At 39.9% G+C, this 27,903-nt stretch overlaps 2 protein-coding genes across 2 annotated transcripts; one reads left to right on the top strand and one right to left on the bottom strand.

Moving 5' to 3' along the window:
* Nucleotides 1-302: 302 nt before the first annotated feature.
* LOC310946953 (long-chain fatty acid transport protein 2) lies at nt 303-12,115 on the bottom strand. The gene is made up of 10 exons (XM_083913554.1): nt 11,616-12,115; nt 10,009-10,218; nt 9,756-9,914; nt 6,892-7,016; nt 3,418-3,615; nt 3,061-3,151; nt 2,693-2,891; nt 2,290-2,387; nt 2,035-2,165; nt 303-1,508 (listed from the first exon to the last, which is right to left on the bottom strand). Exons 1-10 carry the CDS (start codon nt 12,103-12,105, stop codon nt 1,332-1,334), a joined length of 1,878 nt encoding a protein of 625 aa, XP_083769680.1. The 5' UTR covers nt 12,106-12,115; the 3' UTR covers nt 303-1,331.
* A 4,632-nt stretch (nt 12,116-16,747) lies between these two features.
* gatm (glycine amidinotransferase (L-arginine:glycine amidinotransferase)) lies at nt 16,748-22,598 on the top strand. The gene is made up of 9 exons (XM_083919129.1): nt 16,748-16,890; nt 17,829-18,038; nt 18,154-18,349; nt 18,981-19,171; nt 19,960-20,097; nt 20,693-20,857; nt 20,964-21,027; nt 21,112-21,228; nt 21,333-22,598. The coding sequence occupies exons 1-9, from the start codon at nt 16,822-16,824 to the stop codon at nt 21,443-21,445; spliced, it is 1,263 nt and encodes a 420-aa protein (XP_083775255.1). The 5' UTR covers nt 16,748-16,821; the 3' UTR covers nt 21,446-22,598.
* The last annotated feature ends 5,305 nt before the right edge of the window (nt 22,599-27,903 follow it).

The raw sequence follows: 27,903 nt of genomic DNA, 5'->3' as shown, positions 1-27,903 counted from the left end.
CTACTTCAATTTCAACTTTCAATTTTATTTATAGTGCCAAATCATAACAAAAGTTATCTCAGGACACTTTACAGAGTAGGTATAGACCACACTCTGATGATTTACATAGACCCAATAATTCCCCCCTTGAGTACACAGTGGCGTTGAAAACCTTCCCTATAACAGTCAGGAACGACGGACAGACCCAGCTCTATGGAGGACGCACATCTGTCTTGACTGTTTATTATATACACCCTTGTCCACATACTTCTGTACACTTTTGGCCTGGTGCTATTTTTCATGGTTTGGGCCTTTTTCTTGCACCGGAGAGAAATCTTCAGCATTGATTGATATTTTAGACAACAGCATGCAGATTAATGCTCATGCAACAATAATGTGGGTGTAATTTCAGCTGTCCACATTCATTTTTTAAACATTTTTGTTGATGTAGTGTTTATAGTAGTGTTGTACTGCATATCCCAGCTACACTGAGGACAGAGCATCAGGTCTCATGTGCATTTGTCTCCACCTTGTGGTGTTTCTGCGTCTGTCACACCTGAAACATGTCTTTGTATTGTTTTATAATTATAATGCATAAAAACAGAGATAGAGAGTCACAAGAGTCACTTTAATTGTTAGCAAAGTAATCTATATTTACAGATATTGGCACATAAATATAAAATGTGTGTTAGGTACAGTTTCACATATAGAGATTTTTAAAAACTTTAAACCATTACTTGCTACTATAAATCCTACACTTCTGTTTCCCATCTACTGCTTTTAATGAAGCTATTTTTGTCTCCAAATTATTTTACTACGAAAAAATATTAGTAAAAAAAGATTTGTTCAGTCACTGAGCTGGAAGTTCATTATTAAAAGTATCAATGCAGCCAACAGTAAGGGTTCATCCCAACATCCCTCCTTCACTCCTCCGTCCTTGATCACGTGACCCGGAAATTGATGGAAACCGCCTTAAAATGTGCTCCAGAAGACAGGGAAGCGAGGATACAGGAGTGCGGCCTATGCAACTTACCATCAGGGCTTCATTTCATAAGGGAACACTAATTATTTAAGGCACAATGATGAATCCCATTAACAATAATAGATTCATTAATTTCAATAAACATATAGAAACTAAAACTTGTAGAGGGTCTATGTAAGTTATATTTCGCTGTAGCCCAGTGACGGCAAAAGTAAAGCACATCATTTAAAAGTTATGCTTGAGGGAATGAGGACGTCCCGTTTTCTTTGTCCTCGCTTGTCTCCCTTGCGTGTTACAAGGACGAGGAAGAGACGCAAGTGAAGGAAATGAAGATGCAAAATAAACTAATGGGATGAACCCTGAGAGCTACTCATAGTTTGATGTTTCCTGATACGACTGAGCTGTAAACCTGAGCTGTCAGCGGCATGTAACTCTTCTCTTTGTCATCAAGGATGTAAAGAGGGTCCTGGATACGTCCTGGATCGAAGCTCTCCTCCACCAACTTCACCTTCATCTGCTTGAAAGTCCCCGTCACCTCCACAGCTTTCTAGACGGAAGAAAAGTACAAGACACTCACTCTGCTTTGGATCACGTGCTGCAAACCAGTGGTGTATAAAGTACTTACATGCTACTTGAGTAAATGTTAAGAAATCTTACCTGAAAATGACTAAAAGTAGAAGTTACCCATAAGAGAATTACTTAAAAGTCTTAAAGTAGCTTACATCAAATGAACTTGAGTATTAAAAGTATATGTCAGGTATTAAAATGTGCTTGATTATCAGAAGTTAAAGTAAAAGTACAAATAAACAAAACAGCCAGAAATTCAATCCTATATTTCAAACTCTAATGTCAAACTAAATACTATAGTTTTTATTCCTCCCTCCTCCTCCTCCCTCTCTCCTTATAGTCCCTCCCTCTCTCCTCAAGGTGGCACCAACACTGCATCAGCATCACAACTTTAACAACAAACTATTTTAAATACAGAACAATGGTTGTTTTTCAAATATTCATATTTTAAATGTAATGCACGTTTCATCCAAAACTTAAATGAAGTGCGTGTGAAATACACCTACCTGTATTCTTATAAAGCGAGGTCGGGCGTATGAAGGCAGGTAGTTAACCACATGGTGATATATTCTACTGCCATCAAACCGGGAACCTTCCTTCACGGTGACAGCTGCCATCCCTATCCGCCCCTCATGCCCTTCATTACCAAACAGAATTGAAACAGACGAATCATTTGTTCACCGATTCATCACCAAATCAATGTCTCTCTTACTGAAAACACACTGAGGTTAAAATGTGCAGAGGAAATGACTTTACGTCACCTGGCACTTGGACTCCGTAAACGTTGGCTTCTTTGAGACAATCGCTGATCGTCAGGATGTCTGACACCTCATTAGTGGCCACATTCTCACCTTTCCACCTATGGGCTCAAACAACTTTGTATCAGTTCACTTTATATCACTAAACCAGGTCAGTGCATGTTAGAAAACAAAAACACTGAGCAACAAACACCCATGCAGGGTCAATCATTGAATGTTGCAGGACAAGGGCTTTTTTTTCTTCTTAAATACGATACCAGTACCCTTAAAGTGATACCAATAATATACAGAGTACTTCATTTGATACCTTTTTCTTCTAATTCATTCGATACCCATCATGTGAACACACCGTGCTTTACTTCACCATACCACACATTTTGGCTGACGGTGCACAGGGGTTCTGTACCTGAACGTGTCCCCGACACGATCCTGGAAGTAAATGAAGTTGTCTTTATCAACCCTCATTAGGTCTCCACTGTTGAAGTAAAGATCTCCTTTCTTGAGAACATTACGAAGTCTTTTTCTCTCTGTTTGTTCTTCATTCTGAGCGTAGCCGACGAACGGGGCGATGTCTGTGATCTTCGACACCAACAGTCCTGTCTCACCTGACAGAAAATGCCCAGAGATAAAGCTTTTACTGACATCTATCAATGCACTTCTTGCCCCATCATCAGCAAATAGCTCCTGTCTAAAAGATTCAGATGTAATACTGAACGGCATGGTGCAAACAAGAGGGATAGAAATCTTTATCAGGTTTAAGCAGGCGTTTCACACCTTTGGGTGACTTCAGGCAGAGGCCGTTAGCGTCTCGGATCGGTTCATCCCGCTCTGTGTCGTACTTAATCAGAGTGAAGGGAAACAGCGTCTACAGGAAGAAATAAAGACATCACTGTTGCATCATGTAACCCATCCCCATCTTTACTTCTATCCTATTTTTATACCCAGTCAAGTTAAAAACCTGTTGCCAGTTAATCTAATTTATTATGAGAGCCAAACTTTTCACACATACAGTATGTGTGATTTTGACAAATGTACGATCCTTTTACATATATACTACCCTAAAACATCGGCTGTATTAAATAGCAGGAATAATGTTAATAAAACATAAATGTTTTATGATCTCATTCTTACCTGATGTAGAAAGTGAACTCGTCCAATAGCGCCAATTTTCCCAGCGTAGTTGACAAACCCAACATTTCCCTCGGTGGAGGCGTAAAACTCTCGGACCTGAATGTTATTACCAAAGCGGTTGAGAAACTCTCTCCAGATCTCTGCTCGGACGCCGTTTCCAATGGCCAGTCTCACTTGATGGTCCTTGTCATTTTCTCTCTGCATCGTCACACAAAATAAAGAATAAACAGACACAAACATTTTATAAATACAGGATTTCAGTGTAAAGATTAAAGGAGTGGTTTTGATGAGGCCAAAAAACACCTCTCAGCATTTTTGAAAGGCTAATTATGAAGCATGACACTGCACTGCTTTTAAACACACACGTTAAGTCGTGAGCTTTATAATAAAAACAACAGTTATTTAATTTGACTCTTAATGAGGGACCCTCTCCTCTCTCCTTTATTCTCAACATGTATATTATTGTTCAACATACTTTTGTATGAATGAGAACTGAGCAGTAATTACCACATCACTTCCCACGTCACCATGGTAACCCGTGCCAACCTTAGGTCTGCCGGCATCACCAGATAATGCTTAAATTAATGAAAAAGGTAAGCAACTAGTCCAAAGTTGCAGGTGTCAAAATCACACATTAGTTATACATAAAATATCAAAGCTGTATTGATGTTACACAGCTGCCTTGGTCGCTGTCCGTTTGTTACGAATGTTGTTGTACCTATCATGTTGCATTGTGGGTTATTTATGCCAGCGTAGTGTCCAATGTTTGCACACTGTAATACAGTGGTTCCCAAACTGGGAGGCCTGGAGTTAGGAAAGGGGGGACGTGGCGGGGCTAAATATAAATGATGCATGGCACTGCTTGCAAAGTTTGGGCCAAGTTTGTGCGAGGACCACCAGGTGCATGAAAAGCAGAATTATGAATCTACACCAAACGTCACAACTACCTAAATAACAACAACATAATATGACGAGGCGTATCTCGTCCTTGGCTTCACCTGTTCAACCGTGGGTAATGAAGAGAGCGGGGACCTGCAGAACCACTGCTGTAATATTTAACTGGAAATAGTATGAAATTCATCCAGTGTCGGTGTCACACTAAGGCTCCCGACATACTAAAACATCTTACACACTGTAAGCCCAAGGGTTGACACGATACCAGAATTGAAAACTTTTAGATGTTAATCTTACATCTCTTTCGATACCATGGCAAAAAAGAAGAAGTCCTTAGCACACAAGATAAAAAAAATACATACAATTGGTTCAGAACACAAAACACAGTGGATTTGCTTCCCTGTTGTTTCATTTGTGCAGCCTTGGGTTGAAAAGCTGATTGTAAATATGCTTTTTTTTTTTTTTCAATATATTGAATGTAGACATCTGACTTGACATTGAAAAATATTTAAGTATCTATACTTTTGACAACCTTCGCCTACTTAATAGCATGTTAGTATGGAATTTAAGAAGTATAACAAGAATTTATTCTTTGTTTGTGTATGATTGTTTTTCTATATGTAAGTCAGGTCTCGTGGATAGGACAGTGAAAACATCTGGACTCTGGTAGTAAGGGCCCTAGGTTAACAGAGGACAACAACCTATGTCCAACAGAATAATACATTATGGTTGTGGGAATTTCTACTTTGGTGCCAGAAAGTCTGGTCGACCAACTTGCATAACCATATCTGTACATGTCTTGTACGCTGTATATTTACCTATAATGGGGTAGTCAAGTCGTAGTTCAGAGAGAATCTCTGTATGTCTCCCGGTACTGTAATAAACTGCCTTAACAGAAGAAGAAATTTGTGTTTGTCTCCTTGATGCCCGTATCTCCTTGATGTCACACTATCATGGACTTTGATATTAGAAACCAATTCACACGAGCAAAAATACACTTGTGTGGCTTAAAAATACTAGTTTCTCTAAAAACCAAACAAATACTGTAAAAGAAACATAATACATGTATCCCTCAAGTCTACTAGTACAGGGAAATACATTTGGCTGCCCAGTTACTTGATATGGTCTTCCCAAGTTAAGGCCAGCATCTATTCCTAGTGGTGACCAGATACAGACAGACCACCTCCTCTGACTCGAACAGGGTCACGCAGTAAATTGAGACCGCACTTCATGTGATGCAACTGGATACTCTGAATGGCCATACATGTCGGCAGAATGTTTACAGTAGTCCTAAATACAGCAGATACATCTGTAAGAGACTTGAAGGGTAGTCAGTGCTACTTTAAAAAAAACAAAAAAAAAAGCAGCATTCATTCATATGTACATGTATGCATAATGTTTCGTGCCCCTACAGATAAAGACGCAGGAGGCTGGAACCCGATAGTTGATATTTGACGATTTCTATTTTGGTAAGCCAGCTGTGGGAATGTACTGATTTGGAAAGTTATCTCCGACTGGATCGGTCTCAGCGGCAGCTTGCTGCAGCCGGTTTCACAGGACTGCGTCTCAGCAGCTGCCTCGATCGAAGGAGTTTTACAGGAGGGCATGGTTCCAACTGCACCATGCCAAAGATCCCGCCTGAGCTTGTTGCTTATTACAAGGGAAATCACTGTAGTAATTGAAAACTGGCATTCAATGAATAATTACAGGCTATTATATATAGGGCTGGACCAACATGGCAATCTGTCAGAATAATGGAGCAATATTTCATAAACACATAATTGCTTTCTTATGATAGCAAGACAGCTCCTTCACAACCACAGACGACTAAAACTGTAATTATGTAGATTACATGTGAATTGTTCCTTAAACTGTACAATCACATTCTGTCCAAAAAAAGAGTTTCCTTCAAAAAAAAATGTCCCTGCCATCCCTGATTAAGAGGGAGGGTGACCTTAACCTCCTGCCAGCTCTCAAAGGACGTCCACTGGTTTGTGTTTCAGCTGAGGGATGCAACCGTCACATGACCAACACACTGCGGCAGAGGCTAGAAAATAACTGATACTTAGCATAAAAATTATCAATAAAGTGAAAGGGGAGTATCAGCAACTAACATTGTTACAAAAACTTTACTTCGAAATGAAATATCGGCAAAATAAATATTATTCATGCTCAAACAACACTGAAATACTTTAATGCAGCTTGGATTTGCAGTACTGGGCTCTGCATGGCTGCAGTAACACTGTGAAAAGCTGTGTACCATGGGTGCTGATCCCCCCAGATAACAACATGAAAGTAGCAGATGACTTCTTTAAAAGCTGTTAGAACACGACTCAGACGCAACGATGCCTCTGGTAAAGTAGGAAACCTCAAAAGCAATTAGAGATGAAATAAACACGGCAAAAGCTAATACTCTAATACAGCTGCAAATTAGAGCGAGAATAATAAATGTAAAGGCAGAAAAAACTGCAATATTTCGAGAAGAAAGTCATAATAGGGTCAGTTGCTTCACCTGTACACCATAAACTGATTTATAGGAAGGAAGGAAATCTGCACCCTTGCTGGGTACAGTTCATTTACCTTCGGAGTACTACAGAGGTAGCGCATCACCTCTCCTATGTACTGCACCACGGTCACACTGTGTTTCCTGCAGTCCTCCCAAAACTGAGAGGCAGAGAACTTCCTCTTCAGAATGATGGTTGACCCTTCAAAATAAGACAGCAAAGAAAAAAAGAAAGAAAATAAAATTCAATTGTGAGCAAAACAGCATAACAATGTGAAGAAAGCAGATACTATTATTTTCTGTTATGAGAGAAAAGGCTTAACATAGAACATACTGTGCAAAACAAACTTGGAAAATTAGCGTACAACATTTGTTCTTAAAACAGAATAAAATACCTTATAAAAATAATTTACAAAGATTCAGATTCAGTTTTATGGCTCAGTTATAGACACATTTAATGAACATTTAAAAGATATAATGCTTATTTGGGATCTTCACCTACGTTTCTCACTATTACATTACCTGCAGTATTTCTACTTATTTCTACCATGAGTCAAAGCGGACTTTACTGTACTTTATATAAGACATGCTCCTGCCAACAACATTAAACTGTATTGCATTTGAGTGCATGCTCTGCACAACAGGACGGCGATTGTTCTGGAGCTGTGTTGGATATACCCTAATATGTGTGTTAACGCAGCCTGCTTACCCAGACATATAATAGCAGTGTGAACTTTAGCCTATTTAGAAAGAAGCAGATAGAAAGTGGAGGTTATCTGGTTTTGTTTGACCCGGCTCTGTCGAGATTAGTGGTTCACAGCGACAAAAGACTCTTTCATTGAGTTTCCCACAGGGGCAGAAAAAAACAGCAGGGAGAAGGAGGAGCAGGGCCACTTTTAGTTTAGAGTGGAAACAAGTTTGCAGTCATGAATCTGCAAAATAATAACAGAGTTCTGAGTTTCAAGCACGATCATACGTGTAGTATGTGTGATGTATAATTCCCGTATACAGCTTTGATGTGAGCTTTTTGAAATGTTTATTTATTTTTAGAAGAAGAGAAAAATGCTTTTCTTTGGACACTGACTCCATGTCAAAGAAGAAGAAGAAGAAGAAGAAGAAGAAGAAGAAGAAGAAGAAGAAGAAGAAGAAGAAGAAGAAGAAGAAGAAGAAGAAGAAGAAGAAGAAGAAGAAGAAGAAGAAGAAGAAGAAGAAGAAGAAGAAGAAGAAGAAGAAGAAGAAGAAGAAGAAGAAGAAGAATTCCTTTATTCATCCCGCAGTGGGGAAATTCAATTTTCACTCTATTTTTTCATTTTACACACACACACGCCCGAAATACACACACACACATTCAGAACCTATATACATGCAACTAGTGGAGAGATGTTAGAGCGAGGGGGCTGCCAGTGACCGGCGCCCCGAGCAGTTTGGGGTTCGTTGCCTTGCTCAACAGCACTTCGGCAGTGCCCAGGAGATGAACTGGCACCTCTCCAGCCACCAGTCCACGCTCCATTCAAGGTCCACACAGGGACTCGAAACAGCGACCCTCCAGTTCCCAGCCAAGTCACCTATGGACTGAGCTACTGCCACCCAATAATGTGTGACAGCATTTCATGCCCAGTATTCTATTTGGTTTACTTTTAATTTATTCTACATATTACTGTATATTCATGTTACATCTTTCTCTACACTTAGATTTTAACCTGCACTATGTCTTTGCACTACTTTTGGGTCTATATACTTTTTCTATATATATTGTATTGTTGAAGAAACCTGAGACCCAAGAATTTCATTGCCAACTGAAATGTACTGCTGCTGTAATTGTTGTGCATATGACAAACAAACCATCTTAAATCTTGAATCTTGAATCTTGAATCTTGAAAATGAACCTGTGTGGTGAAAATTGTACCGCAGAGTCTACCGTGATGTTGAAATAAAGAATTCTCAATCAAAGGAAAAACCCAACCACAGAGTCACACTTGAGTATGGATCAGATCAGTGTGCATCTGACTGACTGAACAGATCAAAACATGAAGTATTTATAAAAGCAACTCATTCGTCCATCAAACCGGAATCTGGATAAATTATCAATCATAACTCTGCGTCAGGTTATCTTGACGTTTCGTTTGGGTTATGGTACAAAAAAGTTATACGCGTCTGAGTTCACACTAAGGGGCCATGTCCACACAGGGATTTTTAAAAAACATAAACTTTTTCTATGCGTTTTGGCCTTAGAAAGCATGAAAACATCTTTTCAGCAACTCTTTTCGTTGTCAACGCTTAGACATGTTTATGGCTTGTAACATCAGTGTGCGCAGTCATCTACTTTGCGAGGAGTCACTATGGTGGCAGTGGCCTAAATAGCGCTCGTTCTAACCGCTAACATGATTTTTAACACGTCTACACATACATTTACAGTTACTTTTCTGCTACAGTGAGGAACAGAGGTATCTGAATGAACTATGGAGGTATAAGTTTGTCATTGCAGGGTTAGGATAATATATCACAGCGTGTTTTTTCTCGACAGCGCTTCACTTGTGTTTCTGCAGTTTTCAGAGACTTTCTAAAAAAGTGCTTGTGTGGTGAGGAGCGAAAGATCTTATCTTCAAAGATACCTGTGTACATGTGGACAGGGCCTAGGATGGAGAGTGTGAAATGCAGCCTGCACTAATTATTAATGTTAATAATGAACTCAGGGATGTTTAGTGAAAAGCCTTTAGAGTGGATTTTGCCCAGTGCTGCAGTCTGAATTTGAAAGTTTGGTCTGAAGTATAATTACTATAGAGTCAGTTATCCTGAAAGCCTGAAATGTATAAAACAACCTAACAACACCATGTAAACTCAGTAAAGTCAGTATTCACTAGTCCGCATGGAATCTCACACAGCCCTGAGAGAGTCCTGCTTGTTTCACACTCTGGTCTTCACTACATCTCAGTCGTCTCACCTGTCTCAATGGAGCCGATGAAGCCTATAAGGAATCCGGCTGTGTGGTACAGAGGCAGGTTGAGGTAGACGACATCACTAGAAGTTACACCGTTTGACGATAAAACAGCCAGAGCTGTTAAGAGGCGGTTCTGATTGACCACAGCCGCCTTAGGGAGACCTGGAATACAACAAGACAGAAACAGCACACACCTTTACAACTGAAGAAGTGTCATGTTGTTGAAACTGACAAACAAACCCTGCCGCTCTGATACCTGTAGTTCCCGAGGTGTAAATATAAACTGCAGGACTTTTGAATGTGACGTGTGATCTGAGGGATCGAGGGAGCGGGCTGTCTGATGCCTCGTCCACTTTATCAGAGAAACTCTCAATCCCGGGTGTGTCACAGTGTTCGGTCATCAGGAGGACGGTGACACCCTGCTCTATGAGTGAGGGCAGCACGTCCTCCACCGCTTCCTTTAGCTCTGCAAAGAGACACACAGCACAATCACCACCACTAGATGCTTGTTTCAGATTAATATGCAGATATTGGCCCATGGCAGTGAATTATGCAGCTTTACTGAATATAAAAGTAAAAACAACCAAATCTTTGCAAGCTCATCCATCACTTTGAGTTGTACGTGTGGACAACTTCACTGAGAAGTCGAGAAGCTGGAGGTGAACTTTGGGGGTTAGTTCAGTAGACAACGATTAAAAAAAACAACATGGTTTACATCCCTGACTCAGTTAAAAGTTGTTCCGGTAACCAGAGAGGCAGATTTTAGTAACCCACGGGTTGGTATTCCCATAGATGGATACTAAACAAGCCTACCGGGCACAGACCCAGGGGCCTTAGGGGTCAAGGGACCATAAAATGTTGCTAAACAACTAGCACAAAGTCTTGCTAAATGACCACAAGTTAAACAAAATGACTACAAAAGAGACAAAAAATGACTATAGGAATGCAAAACGAACACGAAGAAATGCTAAATGACTGAAAATAGGCACAAACAACCACAAAGAGACAAGAAACGATGACAAAGACACAAAGATGAATAAAAACAGATGCAAAATGACCGCAGAGAGACACAAAACCATGAGATAGACATGTAAAATATCATACAAAGACATACAAAGCAACTAAAAATGACATAACATGACCACAAAGCGACATCAAATTACTACAAAAACAACTATGAGTAGGGTGTTTTAAGTTGGGGGTCTTGTTCCTATAGTGGGGGGGCTCTTACATGTCTGTGCCTAGGGGCCCATTAACTCATCATCCGTCCTCGGGTATCACCCCAGACACCAAAACATATGTGCACAAGCTGATTTCAGGATATGTCCCCTATAATTTCCCATCTAACGAAAGAAATAGAAATCTCTATATTTTTCACAGAGGGTTGAAATTTAAACTTCAGTCGGATATAAACAAATTTAAGATCAATATTTAGACTCAATAAGGAGCTTAAGTCCCTCCGCCCTCCTCATGACTGTGTTAAATCAATTTGGCAGGGGTGCACTCGGGATTATTCCCTAACTCTCTGTACATCTCTGATTAAATATCAACTGTACAGGTCACTTGGCCCACTGTGAAGGACATACTTCCCCACACAAAAGCTTAATTAAAATAAAAACTGTACAGTACATCATACTAATGTTAAACTGTCACAGGACCAATACTGGGGGGCCATCTTTTGACTACATTTCTTTTTAATACCTCTTGAACCTTTAGTCATGACTGGGGTCAAATTGAAACCACAGCGGTTACAGGTCTACAGTTTATATCTTTACAATCTGAATCCATGCTGAAGCCAACTTCTCCTTACACTGACTGCCTTCACTTTAAAGTTGATCCCATAAACACATGCATGGCGCATACCTGAGGCTGCTATCAACACTGTCGCCTTGCAGCAGTTAAAGCAGTGCAGCAGAGACTTGGTGCGGATGTTGTGGTTGAGCAGAGCCACGGGAGAGCCTAATTTAGCCAAGGCCAGCCAGGTGAACATGAAGGCGGGTTCATTCCCCATGAAAAGTGCCACGGTGTCCCCAGCTTTATACCCAGGGTGAGACCGGAGCGCGTTGGCTGTCTTGTTGCTCCTTTGATCCGTGCAAGTGTAGGTGTAGTGTTCGCGTTCAAACACAATGAACAGCTTGTCCGGATGCGCAGAGGTCTGCTCCAAAAAACGATCCAAAACAAAGAAGAAAGGTCTCCTTCTGCGCCTCGAGACAAACGTGCCCAAAATCCGCAGTAAATCTCGGACATACAGAAGATCCATCCAAAGATAAGGAGACAAAGTTTTCAGTGCGAGCGGGATGATGATGAGGAGGATACTGGCGAAAATGACTGAAATCAGATACAACCCCATCATGTTTTCTCTTTTAAAAACAACATATCCTGTGTGAAAGGAGAAAAAAAAAGCGCAGCCCCTGCTCCACAGAGGTTGCTCAATGTTGCAGATTGTGTTCAGTGGGGCGGGGCATTTTCTCCAAAACAGGTTAAATTCATGGAAAATGGCAAATATGTGAATAATGTGGATTACAGAGGATTGAAGGGAACATTCAGCGGCTATAAAACAGAGAGGAGAGGTCTGCAGATGTTGGCTGACAGGAGAAAAAGAACAATAAAGTTAAATGATGTAAAATAAAGAAATATCACACACATTCTGTATCTTTCTCACGGAAGTTCAGGGTCAGGGTCAGCAGGAAAAGGCTGCCACATGTAAATACAACTGCAGATGGTCTGGGGGCAAACGCCACACATTCATAAACAGACAAAAAAATAACAGTATTTTGATTTCTTTGATTATAAGTCATTTAGTAAAGGTCTGTATTACTCATTTAGGCCTACACACGGTTTGGTGGTGAGGTCCAAATGGTCACATTCAAGACTGAGGGGTTGAGAAATGTTAATTAAATAATTTTCCCTTTGGGTTATTAAAGTATTTCTGATTCTGATTCTGATAGCAACAACAAACACAAACATATTCAAGCTATTTAGTTTATTGGATCTATATGGAGCTATTTGTTTATTTGATGTTTCTCTAATATTTGCTTCTAAAAAAAGAAAGAAAATAAATATTGGATAATTTTCAAACTGTTAGTTCGACATAAAATCTGACAAGTTTAGTGTGTAAATGTTATTTTTTTGATTGATTGAACCCTGATTACAATACAAATCCAACAAAGCACACAAGTTATATAAAAGCGCACAAAAGTTACAGGTATACATCAACAAAATATGCAATAAATAAGCCAAGACGTCGGCATTAGGGACATGACAATTCAAGTAAAACATGCAGTCACACTGCTGCAGCATTTCTGTCAGATCATGATGTCACAGTCTTTGGTGAGACCGCTAACAAGTCATCTGAGTCATCACAGTTTGTTTTTTTGAGGTCACAAGTCCAAAAAACAAAAAGATCAGGGAACCGCTGCTTTCATTTTGTCCACTTATATCTTTTCTGCACTACAGTTCTGTTCATACCTGTTTTAACAGTCTACTGCATGTTTACATTGTTTACATCATATACACCCGTTCACATGTCTGCTTACATCTGATACACGCATGTCTTTCTACATCTCACGCCGACGATGTTCTCTGTATCTAACCTGTACTAACACACTAACATCCTGACACTTATTCTTCTCTTGCACTTTATTCTTGTTTTTAGGTTAAAATGTTTTTGTATAGTTGCACTGTCGTTATTTGCTGCTCTGTGTGTCCTGAATTGCCTCCCGGGGACAAATAAAGTTTTTGGAATTGAATTGAATTGAATCTACAACAATGTGTGTGTTTTGTAATGTCTGGTACCTTACTCGTAACGCACGGATAAATGGAGCGAAGGGTATGAACAACAGGTGCAGTTTTATGGCGGGTCATGTGTCTGACCTTTTCTTGCCTGTGAGCAGCAACTTCCTGCAATCCAGCCATCACTGCACTGTGCATATCACCAGTGTTCACTCTTTTTCTGCTTGTTTGGGTGTTTTTTCTACCCCCTAGTGAACATGAATGCATCATCCATCAATTTTATTTGTTACAGGAAACCATGAGGGGAACATTTACATCAGCTCCTTCAACATGTTCACCATTCATCATAAAGCAGAATGTGATTAACGCTGCATTAATGATTAATAATTAGATGAGTTCATGTTCTTTTTGTGACCGTTGGACCAGTAAATGATGCTGCTTGGTGCTGAAGGCATCCTCAGGTTGGACCTTGGGCGTCCGTCTGGGATTTTTTAGAGGGTGGGGTAATATCAGTGGTCCATGAAGTATTTAAATATGATGCATTTTATAGAATAAACTACATAAAAGTATGTGTAGCTGTTAAAATGACCTCAACCAGCTGCAATATTAAAGTGCTTTTCTGCCCTAAAACTGCAATTGTTGTTCTTACACTTTTTATGTATTCAACAAGACCAAATGTGTCATTTAGTGAGCTGTAGACCTTTAAACAGAGCCGGGGCTTTGTGCTGAGACACAAACAGAGCATTAAACGTCTTAATTATTATACAGTGTGATGCATTAACACTGTAATCATACACAGATAAACGTGAGACCAGTGGTGGAAGACGTATTCAGATCATTCACTTCAGTAAAAGTAGCATTACACCACATAAAAAGAAATTGCATGCAAACCGTTCACCAAAAACTGCTAAGGTCCCCGGGCCAGTTCGTAGCCCCCTGAGTGCTGATGAACTTTAAACTACAGACGGGACGATGCACAAAGTTTGCAATGACAGTAGGAGACCTGACCTCCCTCAGGGGGCCCCACCTCACTCCACACAAGTTTGTATTGTTCTGGTTTTATTATTGTTTTTTATTCTTCATATAAATGTTTGAATTACAAGTGTTTTAGAAGAAGAAGAAGAATTCCTTTATTTGTCCTGCAATGGGGAAATTTAATTTTCACTCTATTGTTATTTTTAATTTTACACACACACAATCCCCAAAAGAGCAGTTGGGGGTTTGGTGCCTTGCTCAACAGCACCTCGGCAGTGCCCAGGAGATGAACTGGCACCTCTCCAGCCACCAGTCCACCCTCCATTCATGGTCCACACAGGGACTCGAACCAGCAACCCTCTGGTTTATAGCCAAGTCACCAATGGACTGAGCTACTGCCACCTCAAATGTATAAATTTATATGTATAACTTACTAATAACTAGCTTTGACGATAACTAAAATGTGCACTTTTTAAATAAAAAAACGTTACATTTCGCAATTGTTTTTGGTGGTTTCAGAGTATTTATAACCTTATGGTGGGTTACGCTGGTTCGAGGGCCCCCCCCCTGTGAATATTTGCCCAGGGCCCATACAGACTCTGGAACCGCCTCTGCTGATTTCCCAACCCTGACGCACCTGCACAACATCAGATTCAGGGTTCAGCTTGCATTCTCCTTAAAAGGGTCTTTATGATGGCTAAATTATGTGCATACACTATTTTCTAGTGATGGTCGAATAAAGTTCAGAGAAAGATTTAAATACTCTAAAATACCTGAAATGTCTCGTTTGTTAACTAATTCATGGACGTCAGAAGTTAGAAATGTTTAGCAGTATTTTTTGTTTGCATCTGTTCACCTGAGGGTCAGTTGATTTATTTAGTTTGTGAAAGCTGTGTATAAATGTTTTGGATGTGAAACATTCATAAGGTTTGCACGTAAACCACTGCAACAACATGTAAAAGTCCTGTCATATACAGAATGCACTTGCTGCAAACTGCTTGAACATGTATTTGTCACATAGGAACTGTATTCCCTAAAAAAAACATAGTAATTCAATTCAATTTTATTTATAATGCCAAATCATAACAAAAGTTATCTCAGGACACTTTACAGAGTAGGCATAGACCCAATCCCTGCACTGTGTAAAGCAGCCCTGTATGCTGTTTATCTGCTGGCTTTGAGGTTTTTCTACCCCCTCGTGACCATGAATTGATCACCAATCAGAACGGGAATAATGCAGCTTCATAAATATGAGTTCAATGTTCTTTTTGTGATCGTTGGACTATTCAGTGGACTATCTGAGCTGAAGGCATCCTAGGGTTGGACCTTGGGCATCAGCCAGGGATCTCAGAGGGTGGGGTTATATCAGCGGTCACCAAGGTCTTTGGGTTGTGAAACTCTTGTGAGCACAGTCCAGCGAAGCATGTGGTGACACAGCCCGCACAAGGCTATCTGTTTCTTTGATTATCCAGTCCTTCTTCAACCTTTGCTTAATTTTCCACAGTGCGTTTGGTGAATGATGTCAGTCTTATTGCCTACTGTTAATGTTATTAGCCTGCATTACACTGGAGTCCAAAAACAGTGCAATAAGCAAAATGAGTCATTGCACAGATACAGTAAAGCCATATTTATTAAATGTTCTTCTTTGTTGAACACATTTCAGTGGCATTTTTGTGATCAACACCGGAAATATTAATAAGAAAAAACTCTTCAACGTGTGGCTTTAATTGAAATACTGATTCAATCATTTAAAGGCAGTTTTAGGCAGTAAAACAAAATGTAGTCGTGGTTTATTCTTCAATAGGCTACCAACATAACATAATAACAGAACACATTAAAAAACACATTAAGAGAATAAAATGAAGTAAATGCCTAAATTACTGCAGGAGGGAATTAATAAATAATGAATTACCAATCAAACAAATAGGTAGCTCAGATAAAATCAGGACAAATTAATAAAAGTATTACTTTAAAAGAGACCTTTAAAGAAGACACTGGCCTTATTTGTCTTTAACATGTCTTTATTATGATCTATTATGCAGAATAAAAAAAGTTCCCATCGCTGTTTTTGCACAATGAAACTAACTTCTTGATACATGTTGAAAATCCTCCCCTTGGAAACTTTTAACCCAAGCAGCCCAGTTGATAAGAATTTGCTGGCGTCAGGGATTGTGTTTCAGAAATGCTTTTTCTCAAGTCACGTTGCTCCCCCAACATGGGAGCGACCAATCGCCTCAGAGGCACGTAGACCCGCTGCTTATAAAGTCTGCGGGGAGCCGAGGCGTCTTCATTCATGAGCACACTGAGAGGTGGATCCTGCGCCGCCGTTTGTTTCCCCTGACACTCACTATTACTTTGGACAATGCTGCGCGTCAGGTGTCTGAGAGGAGGTAGCAGAGGGGCCGAGGCCGCCCATCTGATCGGAGCCATGGTTGGTATTATGGTGGTTTCATGTCTTCTTCTTCTTCTTAATTTGCTCTTCCAAAAAAAAAAAAAAAAAGAAAATAGAAAGCACATAGCAAACGTGAATAAAGAAACTATCTGCTCGACATTTTGCTTCATCTGAGCTCTTTCACTTGAGATCAGCTTCATTGATTTATTGATTCTTCTTTTTTTTTTTTCGTCATTTGAAAAACAAAACCCTGATTATGTCAAAGAGACGAAGGATTGATTTGTTTCTGCTGAGGGAGCTTTTTTAGTGTGTGTGTGTGTGTGTGTGTGCTCGGTCCCTGAGTGACGGTGAACAGCTGTTTGGCACAGATGCGCTCCCAGACTCACACTGTGACACTGGAGCTGCTCCTGAGCCAGCAGAAGACTCTCTGTTGCGCCTATCTGTGCAGATAGCGGCTGCTTATTAACACGTGTACTTTAGCACCAAACAAACCCGCCTTTCTGAAGCATTTCTCATTGATATGGTTTATATACTGTAGTTACAAGAGCACAGTTACTTTATCAGCCTATGCTGTTTTTTTTCTGCGTTTGAATTTGCCTTTTTATAAGTTGAGCTGCCGGCCAAGTCATGTACTTATCAGTTCTATTTTCAATTAATATCTGGCAATAAAATACTATAAAAATAAAACAAACAAATAAACCTGCAGCATGGTAAAACACACAGCTTGGGGAAAAAATGAATTTCCCCATTGAGCTGGAAGTGCTTCTTTCTTTACAGATTGTATTAATATGCAAACACTATTTTCTTTTATTATTATTATTATTATTATTATTATTATCTTAAAATATATATTAAATCTAAAGTATTGCCATATTTTGTACAAAAGACTTTCTCAGTATGTGTAATTTTACAAAACTGAAATACACTTGTGTTAAAGTGTAAAAGTAGTAGTAGTGATCCATTTCTTCCCTCCTCAGCTCGGCCGGTCAGTGACTGGATGGGTGCAGAGGGCCTTCCAGAGCACTTCTGCTGCAGCTGCACAGCCACAACGTGCAGCCGAACATGTTACTGAGCCTGTGCAGCAGGAATGCCCCGTCTGCAGCTACAATGAATGGGACCCTCTTGAGGAGGTGATCGTGGGTCGGGCTGAAAACGCCCATGTGCCTCCCTTCACCGTGGAAGTGAAAGTAAGCAACTATTGTACAACATAATGATCTTGTGCGAAGCCACTGCTGTGCTGACCAAAACTGTAAAATAATGCCTAAATTGAACTCAGCGTTGTCATATTGTGAACCTCAACAGGCTAACACATATGAGAAGTATTGGCCCTTCTACCAGAAGTATGGGGGCCAGTCTTTTCCTGCGGACCACTTGAAGAAAGCTGTTGCTGAGATTGAAGAAATGTGCAATATTCTGCGTCACGAGGGCGTCAATGTGAGGAGGCCAGAGCCCATCGACTGGTCAATGGAGTACAAGACTCCGGACTTCACATCACCAGGTAGAGAAGTAAACAGAGCAGAGGATCACTCACTGAGAAACCTTTTATATTTCTAAATTTGATCACAAATGTGCAGCTCAATCCAGTAATCCACTAAGACACTTACACACACAAATACTGCAGTTTAGGGCTGCAATTTGAGGTCCTTTACGTAAATATTTGCATTTTTTTGCTATTTTAAACTCTACTCCACCCATTTCAGAGGGAAATATTGTACTTTTTAACACCATCACATAGTAAAGTTACCATTTACTCACAGATAAGTTTCACTTTATTAAATATGATGACTTTCATAGAATAAACCTACCTCCTGAACCAGCTGCAATATTAAAGGACTGTTTAATAATAATGGTTTAATAGTATAATAATATAAATAACAAAGTCTTTCCTGCCCAACAAGGACTTTTACATTTGATACTTTAAGTACATTTTGCTCATAATATGTATGCACTTAAAATTTGCATGCAAGTATTTACAGTGTAATGCTACTTTTACTTTAGTGAAGGATCTGAATGACGCCTCCACCACTGGTCCCACATTTATCTTTGTATCATAACAGCTTTAACTCATCACATTGTATCTTATGAAACCTTCTGCGTATGACAATCGTGCATTATTGGATCTGTTGCAGGCATGTATGCTGCCATGCCCAGAGACATCCTCCTGGTTGTGGGGAATGAGATCATCGAGGCTCCTATGGCCTGGAGGGCTCGCTTCTTTGAGTACCGAGCTTACAGGCCATTGATCAAGGAGTACTTCAGAAACGGCGCCAAATGGACCACTGCTCCTAAACCCACCATGGCCGATGAGCTTTATGATCAGGTGAGATCTTATCTTTTGGACTGTGTGATACTAAGAACTAATGGGTTTTTTTGAGGGGTTGTAAAATGTCTTGTTTAGGTTCTAGATATCACCGCTGAACTCTTTGCCCTGCCTGTTTATTGCCCTGTACGTGGCCAGAGACTGCTGATTAATTGCCAGAGTGTAAATCCTTATCAGTGTTGGGTAGGGAAAGTGTGATAAAATTACCTTTACCTATTACCCCTTAAAAAACCAATACTATTACTTTACTTATTACTTGGTATCAAAAGTAATAAGTTACGTTATTTGATATATTACTATATTACTTTTTTAAATTAAAAAACGATGTACTGCCTGTTAAGTCAGCTCCTTTTAGAACTGAATCTACTTTATTGCACATTATCTTACAGAAGTATACAACAATCAGACAAATAAACAGTCTCTCGACTTTTTAACTAGGGTTTCTTTGCATTTACCAACAGCAGCAAGGAATATTAATGGTTAACAGAACATTTAACAAGCTCTCTCCTGCCTTCTGAACTTCAAACAACTGGGGGCTGCAAGAAATGCGTCTTTGCTATCCTGTACACCAGCGAAACAATTCTGTATAATAGTGACATTGTTTGAAAGTCCCTCTCCACGACATCAGATAAGAGAGCCTGACTAGGACAAAAAACGTATCAAGTTCTGGTGTTCTTGCATCAGTAACTGTAATGTATTTACTGAAATCCCTTACACTACTTGTTACTGGGGAACGTAATAATAATATTACTGCCTAACACTTATCATCATTGCTTGGTGTGTTTCAGGACTACCCCATCCGCACAGTAGAGGACAGACACAAGCTGGCTGCCGAAGGGAAGTTTGTGACCACAGAGCACGAGCCCTGCTTCGATGCTGCCGACTTCATCCGAGCTGGGAGGGACCTTTTTGTCCAGAGGAGTCAGGTATGACTGCTGTTAAACCTGTAAGCATGTCTGCTATCTTATATGGAGGGTGACTTTTCTTAAAGTACAAATTCTGAAGTCTATAGTTTAAACTTTCAGAGTGACATGCAACGTGCAGAATGAAAGATTAGATAAAGTTTTGCTACTGCTAAAGATGACATACAGAATTTCTGTGTACTTGTGAACACCAATTTACCATTTATTCACTCAAAAACGAAAACAGCTTGGTCGGACGAAGGCTGATCTGGCATCCATGTGATTATATTCTGGTACATTGTTGCATTATTCAGCCCAAAACCAATAAAGATAAGGATGAAACAGAACTAATTAAGATGCCTTATTCGTCAGTTCACACAAGGCAGGTGCAATGTCCCTAGATACTGATACACAGACATGCATTTCAGTGGGGGTCATAGCAGTGTCAGTCTTATATCATCCACCTTAAATGTACTGGGGTCAAACATCGACCTCACGTTTACTGGTCGGCCTCTAGTCCACCCTGAACCCCACAGGTACATAATAACAATCATTTCCATCTGAATATAATGCATTGGTGACTCCCTTAAATCTTCTCCACTGTTTTTTTTTTTTGCAGGTTACAAATTACATGGGAATTGAGTGGATGCGCCGCCATCTGGCTCCAGACTATAAGATCCACATCATCTCATTCAAGGACCCTAACCCGATGCACATCGATGCCACTTTTAACATCATCGGACCAGGACTGGTGCTGTCAAACCCTGATCGTCCATGTCGCCAGGTACCGTAGGAAAGGAGAGGCTACTTTTTCTCAGAGCGTCTTCTTGTCTGACTGATACTTCAGCTTGATAAAGAGCTCCACGTTCACGGCTGCTCTTTGTCCTCAGATCGACATGTTCCAGAAGGCCGGTTGGACTGTTGTGAAACCTCCGACACCTCTGATTCCTGATGGTGGGTACTAAAACCTATCTTCTCTTACATAAGCAAAACGTTTTTTAATTTTTGTTGAAGAAGAAAAAAAAATCTCTCCCCTAGACCACCCACTGTGGATGTCCTCCAAATGGCTGTCCATGAACGTCCTGATGTTGGATGAGAAGCGTGTTATGGTTGACGCCAACGAAGGCTCCATTCAGAAGATGTTTGAGAGCCTCGGTGAGTTTTCTACATTTCATTTATTCCAGTTTATGTTTTGATCTTTAAATTAATCTGTGGAGAAAATGCCCTGTATTTGATGCATAAATGTGTTTCTGTCGCAGGTATCAAGACCGTAAAGGTGAATATTCGCCATGCCAACTCCCTGGGTGGTGGCTTCCACTGCTGGACAACCGATGTCCGCCGCCGTGGTACCCTGCAGTCCTACTTCCACTAGCCTTGCCAGAAATAGGCAGTTTTTATTGAGCTTTGAAGATTAAAGCGTCAGTGTGGAATCTTAATTCCACTTTAATTATTGAATCTTTATTGTCAGTCAATCGTGTGTGTGTGTGTGTGTGCACACTAATCACAAATCTACTGTTGGCAAATTTCTCTAACGGTATTTGAAATTTGTGTGTTTGGGTGTCACCTGCTGCACCTCAAAGTCAAAGCAGTGAATGGTGTATTTTTCATGAAACAAACTCTGATAATAGGGTGATCTTATGACAGGTGGCACCAAAGTCCTTTTCTGGAACGTGTCTTTATGTCCTAAATGAATGAATTGTTTTGATTTGACATTTCTGTGCATCAGAGTGCCTTTGCAAACAGCTTTGTTCATATATACATATATATAGATAGATATACGGTATATATACTGTGTGCTAAATAGCAACAAATGAACATAATTTTACTTCAATCAGTAATCTCAATATTAACTGCATTTCTGGCCTGGCTATTGTGAAGCTGAATTGTTTATGGCTCATACCATCAGAAAGTCATAACTTTGAGGACAAGGTACAATTTGGTATGTGAAAGTCACCAAACGAGGAGGAGAGAAGCTACCTCCTCATGGAAAAGTCGCCATACTCCTTTTTCCAAAGTATGTTTTTTATTTAAAGGAATGTATAAAAGTTGTTAAGTAGGTCAGTAAACTATAAATTTCTTATCGCTACTATATTATTTTGTAAAGATTTTAATTCATTGAACGGACGAAGTTCTATTTATATTTTTCATACTCTTTATTGGATTTCCCGACAATTGGTGTTTTTATATATTTACTTAAAAAGTATGCGGTCCATATCAGATATTGTAGACCTTCTGCCTTTTCTCCTATTGCAAATCTGGGCCAGTTTTATGCTACTATAGTCATTATCTCTGAAATGATTGGCTGCTTTTATGTGCAATGCAAAAATGCCTAAAGAATGACAGATGTTGTGTGTTGTGTTGTGAAGATGTTTTATGATTCCTTTGCTGCGTAGTTGGATATAGGATGTGAAACTCTTCAAGTCTGACTCGATATCTATTTTTGAAACGATGAATTCAAGGGAAATCATGGCTCAACACACGAATGCAAGTGATGTTTTGTGTTGTGCAACATTATTAAAATGTTAACAAAATGAGTTGTGTGTTTGATTTTTATTATATTATTTGTTATATTTATCATTTGTGTTTTTTAATTGACTTTTAAAAAGGTACTGCAGCATTCACATCGCCAGTGGTGCGAGAAGTAAAAGCATTAACGCTCAAAAGTTAAAAGTGCTCGACTAGAAATACTGGGAGGGAAAAAACTGAACACTGCTCTCACCCAAATATGTGAAATAAAGTCATGTTTTCACGACCACATGCACTAGCAAGCATGCACGGCCGGACCGTCTATCAAACAACACGCAGAGAAACTTACAACATGCAGAGAAAGAAGAATTTCTTTCTTCTCTTCTTTACTTCCCTATATCTTTACACAGAAAATAGTTGTTTGCTGCTTTATTAAAGCTCTGAATATCGAGTATAGTGGCTTTAAAAATACTTCATCACATAGTAAAAGCCCTGCAGTCAAGTTTTACTTCAGTAAACACTCAGGAGTATTAAGGAGCAAAATGTACTTCAAGTATTGAAAGTATCAGTCTTTCATTGTGTTGTATTCATCATAAATACACAGTGGAGATACAACCGCTCCAAGGTGACGGAAACTCTGCAACAGCAGGTTGTCCAGATGAAGGCCGAAGGGATGAACCTGGCAGCCATCAGAGAGAGGTTGGGCGTTCCAAGTCTGTGATATCAAGAATATTCAAAGTTTACAAAGACACAGATTCATTTAAGTCCCTCAAAAAGGCCGGTCCAAGTAAAACAAGTGCACGAGAGGAGAGGATTATGTGAAGACTCTCAATGGGGAATCAGTTCAACTCTGCAGCTGGAGTTGCTCGTGTCAGTGTCTTGTCATTTGAGGGCGCACTCACAAAGTCCTACCAAATCTGCAGTAAACACTCCACCTCCGCATCACACCAACGTGAACCTTTCGCCACCATTGTTGTTGTTGTTAAATGTCCGCGCATGGTCCCTCCTTCTATTTTCTATGTCCAAACAGGCGCACATAAAGGACGTCAGAACCGCCGTAGGCCTCGTGCTCGTACACGTGCGCACGCTTGTGCTCGTACATGTGCAAACGGGCTCTACAAAAGCCCACCTCTCTCAGGCGGGCCGTGGACGGCCCTCTGTCCGCAGTTATGCGCGGAGCGGGTGCACTCACACTGCTCAAACGCACTAGGCTTTAGCTGAAAAAACGGTTTTGGCCCGGTGCGGAAGGATCGTGTGAGTGCGCCCTAAGACAATTTGGGTTGAAATCCCACCTTGCAGTGACCAAACCTCTCATCAGTAGAAAAAAGGAAAAGGCGAGACTCGCGCAGCATGGGGAGCAATTTGGGGTTCAGTGTCTTGCCCAAGGACACTTCGACATGTGGCTCAGGGGAGGTAAGGATCGAACCGCTGATCGAATGGAGGACGACCCTCTCTGTCACTGAGCCACAGTTGCCCCTTCAGTGATGAGAGTACATCCAATATATTTGGGCCGGATGGGAAACATTACAGTGGAGTAAATATACTTGTATCACACATTTGGTTGAATAAAGAAGTTCATCGTGGGTCACAGTGAAGTTAGTATCTATTCTCCTGGTTGATGATGTCATTTACTGTAACATCCTTATGTCTGTAAACATTAACCAGGCAGATGTGTCTGTGGAAAAAGGTTTGCATCATATAATATGATATATTACTTTACTGTAAAGATAAAAGAAATCTACTGCCTCATTTATTTAGTCATTACCTTAAAGTTGAAGGCAGAGACACGATTCATTTATTTCTGGATATGCAGTAAAATGAAAACGTGTGAGACGTGTGAAATGAAGAGATAGTTCGAAAGAGGTATTTTAAGTTAGAGTGCAGAAATTTTATTTGACGACTTATAAACTCTGTTATTCATTCACTCCTTTTTTCTCACGGAGAGGTCAGTCAGGTGAAATGCGTAATGAACAAGGAGGTGTGAAGTATACAAATAGACCTACGATAGTGGATTTATTTCTGATGACGTGACCAGTAAAGGACAAATTAACAGTCTCAAGATTTACAATTTCAAAAGGAAAAATGTCAGTGGTGCTCCTAAATAACCCCTCATGACAACATTTTCACTTGATACCCAATTCACCCTGAGTTTATTCTTTTTAGATAATAAATCATTGGCTTAGGGGCGGCAGTAGCTCAGTCCATAGGTGAGTGGGCTGGGAACTGGAGGGTTGCTGGTTCGAGTCCCTGTGTGGACTGGTGGCTGGAGAGGTGCCAGTTCATCTGCTGAGGTGCTTGAGCAAGGCACCGAAACCCCAACTGCTCAGGGCGCCGGTCACTGGCTCTCAATTGGTTACATGTATATAGGTCCTGTCTGTGCATGTGTGTGTATTTCGGGCCTGTGTGTGTGTGTAACATGAAAAATAATAGAGTGAAGGACTAATAAAGGACTTCTTCTCATTTTCATTTCATCGTGTGATGCAGTGTCCTGTGCACCTTACGTGAGATTGTTTTATAGTGTAGTGCACTTGATGATAAATCATTTTTGACTGTTCCAATGTTTGAAGTCTGCTGAAAGACACTAAATATCAGAGCTCATTATATAAGCTGAAAAGGGAAATAGCAGAAAGAAGCCATTGAATGAAACACTGACTCGTGGCTGCATTATGCTGCTATCTAGTGGTGGGAACTACACACAGCACTCTGGAGTTGGAGATCCAAGATTCAAGAAGCTTTATTTATCCCGAGATTATCCCGAAATGATTGTGCAACAGTTTTAATACAAAGATGGGAAAGGATCAGAGTGACAATAAGCATAAAAACATAAATCAAATCAAAATAAAACTAACATGAAATAAATCAAACAATAACTAATGTGACAGAGTGCAACGGACATTGTGGTTAAACGTAGGTTTATACAATATACAACAATACGCAGCGTGCAGTTTAGTTTCATTTCTTACTGAAACTTATTGTTCTAGCAGTTTATAACGGAAAACATCTCTCTCTCCCTCCCCCTCTCTCTCTCTCCCTCCCTCATGGATATCTGTTATTTCATTTCTCAGCATTGCACTCACACAATCTTTTTATCGTCTCATGTAAATCTTTTTGCAGCACTCGTTGTTCCTCACACTAAACTAAAGCCACATACTGTATAGTGACATGCAAGCCCTTTAAAGTACCTTTAAAGAGTTGAAGTGTTGGAAAGGTAGTGCACTCTGGTAAATGTCCTTTGCCCAAGTACAAGTTTGAGCTACTTGCATTTTACTTGAATATTTACATTTTCTGTACTGCATTTGATAACTATAGTTACCTTTGAGATTCAGATTAATAATACAAATATGATGTTTACAGGTTAAGATAAGGGGGAAATCCGTAAGCTAGCAGTATATTAAGTAGTTCAAATAACCTTTACCAGCTGCAACATTAAACTCATAATTATAATCCAATAACATAATATGTCATTGTTCTGTAATGGCATGGGACATTCTGCATTATGAGTACTTTTACTTTTGGCACTTTGAGTTTATTTTCATGCTAATACTTTGGTTATTTTACTTGTAAGATTATTCCCACCCTGTAATATTTCTACTTTTATTTAAGTAAAACATCTGAATACTTCTGATTTGTGTCAAACTACTTGAAGATTGGTCCAATTGTGCCGTCAGGACTGCATTTTAAGTCTTTATTCACAATTCCCTCAATGCGATTAACCTTTTTCAGACTCCTACTGTGAAAACATATGACTTCAATGGACGTCAGTAGACACATCCTGGCTATTTGTGGCTCCCTGACATTCGGCACAAGCTTCACCTTTGTCACAATGTGGCTCAGAACAGGCACTACATGCTATCAGGCTACAGCCGCGGCCTGTGAAGAGGACTGCGGCTGATAAATCACATTCTGGATTGAAGGTGTCTGGGTTTCAGGGACAGGTTCACTTGAAGCCCAGTTGCTTCTCTTCACAGCTGTTTAGTCATACCTGATTGTTTTTCCTGCCTCTATTCTACAGACGGATTTGTTGTTTGTACGGCTGCCTCATTGCGTAATGCTGCAGTTGCCTCAACGACTGTCTCCGAACAGGAGAATTGATTGGGATCTGGTAATGATTAGGCTTCAATGTCTGCAGAGAACAGAAGTCATCTTCTCATATTCTCTGGGAGACTTAAAAGTCTGGATCAAGTCCAGAACAGTCAGCCAGATGATCCACATGTTCAAATCTCTGGTAGCTGAAGCTTTATAGTTTGATAATATACAGTATGCTGCAGTTTATCAGTAAAGGTGTCTCAGAGTAATGTGCTGAAAGGTTATAAGATTAAGAGAATTAGAAGATAAGAGATACTTTATTGATCCCATGCAGGAAAATTAAAGTGTTACAGCATCGAAAGCACAAGAACAGACTGATAAGTAACTTAAACAAGTGCTCTATACATTATAAACACATACTACCGAAAGTGAAGCTGAAAACAAGTATTAAATATTTTTACACCAACATTATCAACGCAACGCAAAGAGGGTAAGATGTCCTGACGTTAACTCTCAATTATTGGTCAAGCTCCAAAAAACATAATGCAACTAAAAAAAGCTTCTTGTTTAATGCTGTCAGCAAGGTAAGGTAAAAGGTTATGTAAGGAAAGGTAAGGTAGGGTAAGGTAAAAGGTAAGGTTAGGACAAAAAGGTAAGTAAAAGGTAAGGTTAAAGGTAGGGTAAGGTAAAAGGTAGGGTAAGGACAAAAGGTAAGGTAAAAGGTAGGGTAAAAGGTAGGGTAAGGACAAAAAGGTTAGTTAAAGTAAAAGGTAAGGTAAGGTTAAAATAAAAGGTAAGGTAAGGTAAAAGGTAAGGTAAGGACAAAAAGGTAAGTTAAAGTAAAAGGTAAGGTAAAAGGTAGGGTAAAAGGTAAGGTAAAAGGTAGGGTAAAAGGTAAGGTAAGGACAAAAAGGTAAGTTAAAGTAAAAGGTAAGGTAAAAGGTAAGGTAAGGTAAAAGGTAAGGTAAGGACAAAAAGGTACGTTAAAGTAAAAGGTAAGGTAAGGTTAAATAAAAGGTAACGTAAGACAATATAACACTACATAATGAGTCATTGACCCGGAGCAGAAAGGACAGAATTAATAGGATCCGAAGTTCATCCAGGTCAGTCAGGTTTCATGAACCCGCTTTAATGTTTCGTACAAGGCGTCCTCTTAATTGTCTGCTGTAACCTGAATGACAGTTTTGCACTGGATTGTGGCCAAGAACGGCGCGTTAAAGAAAGTTAATCTTATCTCATCTTATACTGCAATCATGACGTGTATAGACAATACATCTCACATCAGCGCGGCCGCAGTACAAGAAAAACTGTTTAGGGTGTCTGTGTTGTGTCTGCATG

This window comes from Echiichthys vipera (genome assembly GCF_963691815.1).
Source record: "Echiichthys vipera genome assembly, chromosome: 1".
Classification (NCBI taxonomy): domain Eukaryota; kingdom Metazoa; phylum Chordata; class Actinopteri; order Perciformes; family Trachinidae; genus Echiichthys; species Echiichthys vipera.
Note: the sequence above shows the minus strand (reverse complement) of the source record. Positions and strands in the feature narration are given on the sequence as shown.

Bases quoted from the DNA above. Each gene is read 5' to 3' on its own strand.
- LOC310946953 (XM_083913554.1), bottom strand. From the start codon at position 12,105: ATGATGGGGTTGTATCTGATTTCAGTCATTTTCGCCAGTATCCTCCTC. The intron at 3,616-6,891 runs GTAAATGAACTG...GTGACGATGCAG, and splicing joins ACCTCTGTAGTACTCCGAAG to AGAGAAAATGACAAGGACCA. The intron at 2,166-2,289 runs GTGACGTAAAGT...TTGGTAATGAAG, and splicing joins TTACGGAGTCCAAGTGCCAG to GGCATGAGGGGCGGATAGGG.
- gatm (XM_083919129.1), top strand. From the start codon at position 16,822: ATGCTGCGCGTCAGGTGTCTGAGAGGAGGTAGCAGAGGGGCCGAGGCC. The intron at 18,039-18,153 runs GTAAGCAACTAT...GAACCTCAACAG, and splicing joins CCTTCACCGTGGAAGTGAAA to GCTAACACATATGAGAAGTA. The intron at 21,028-21,111 runs GTGGGTACTAAA...TCTCTCCCCTAG, and splicing joins GACACCTCTGATTCCTGATG to ACCACCCACTGTGGATGTCC.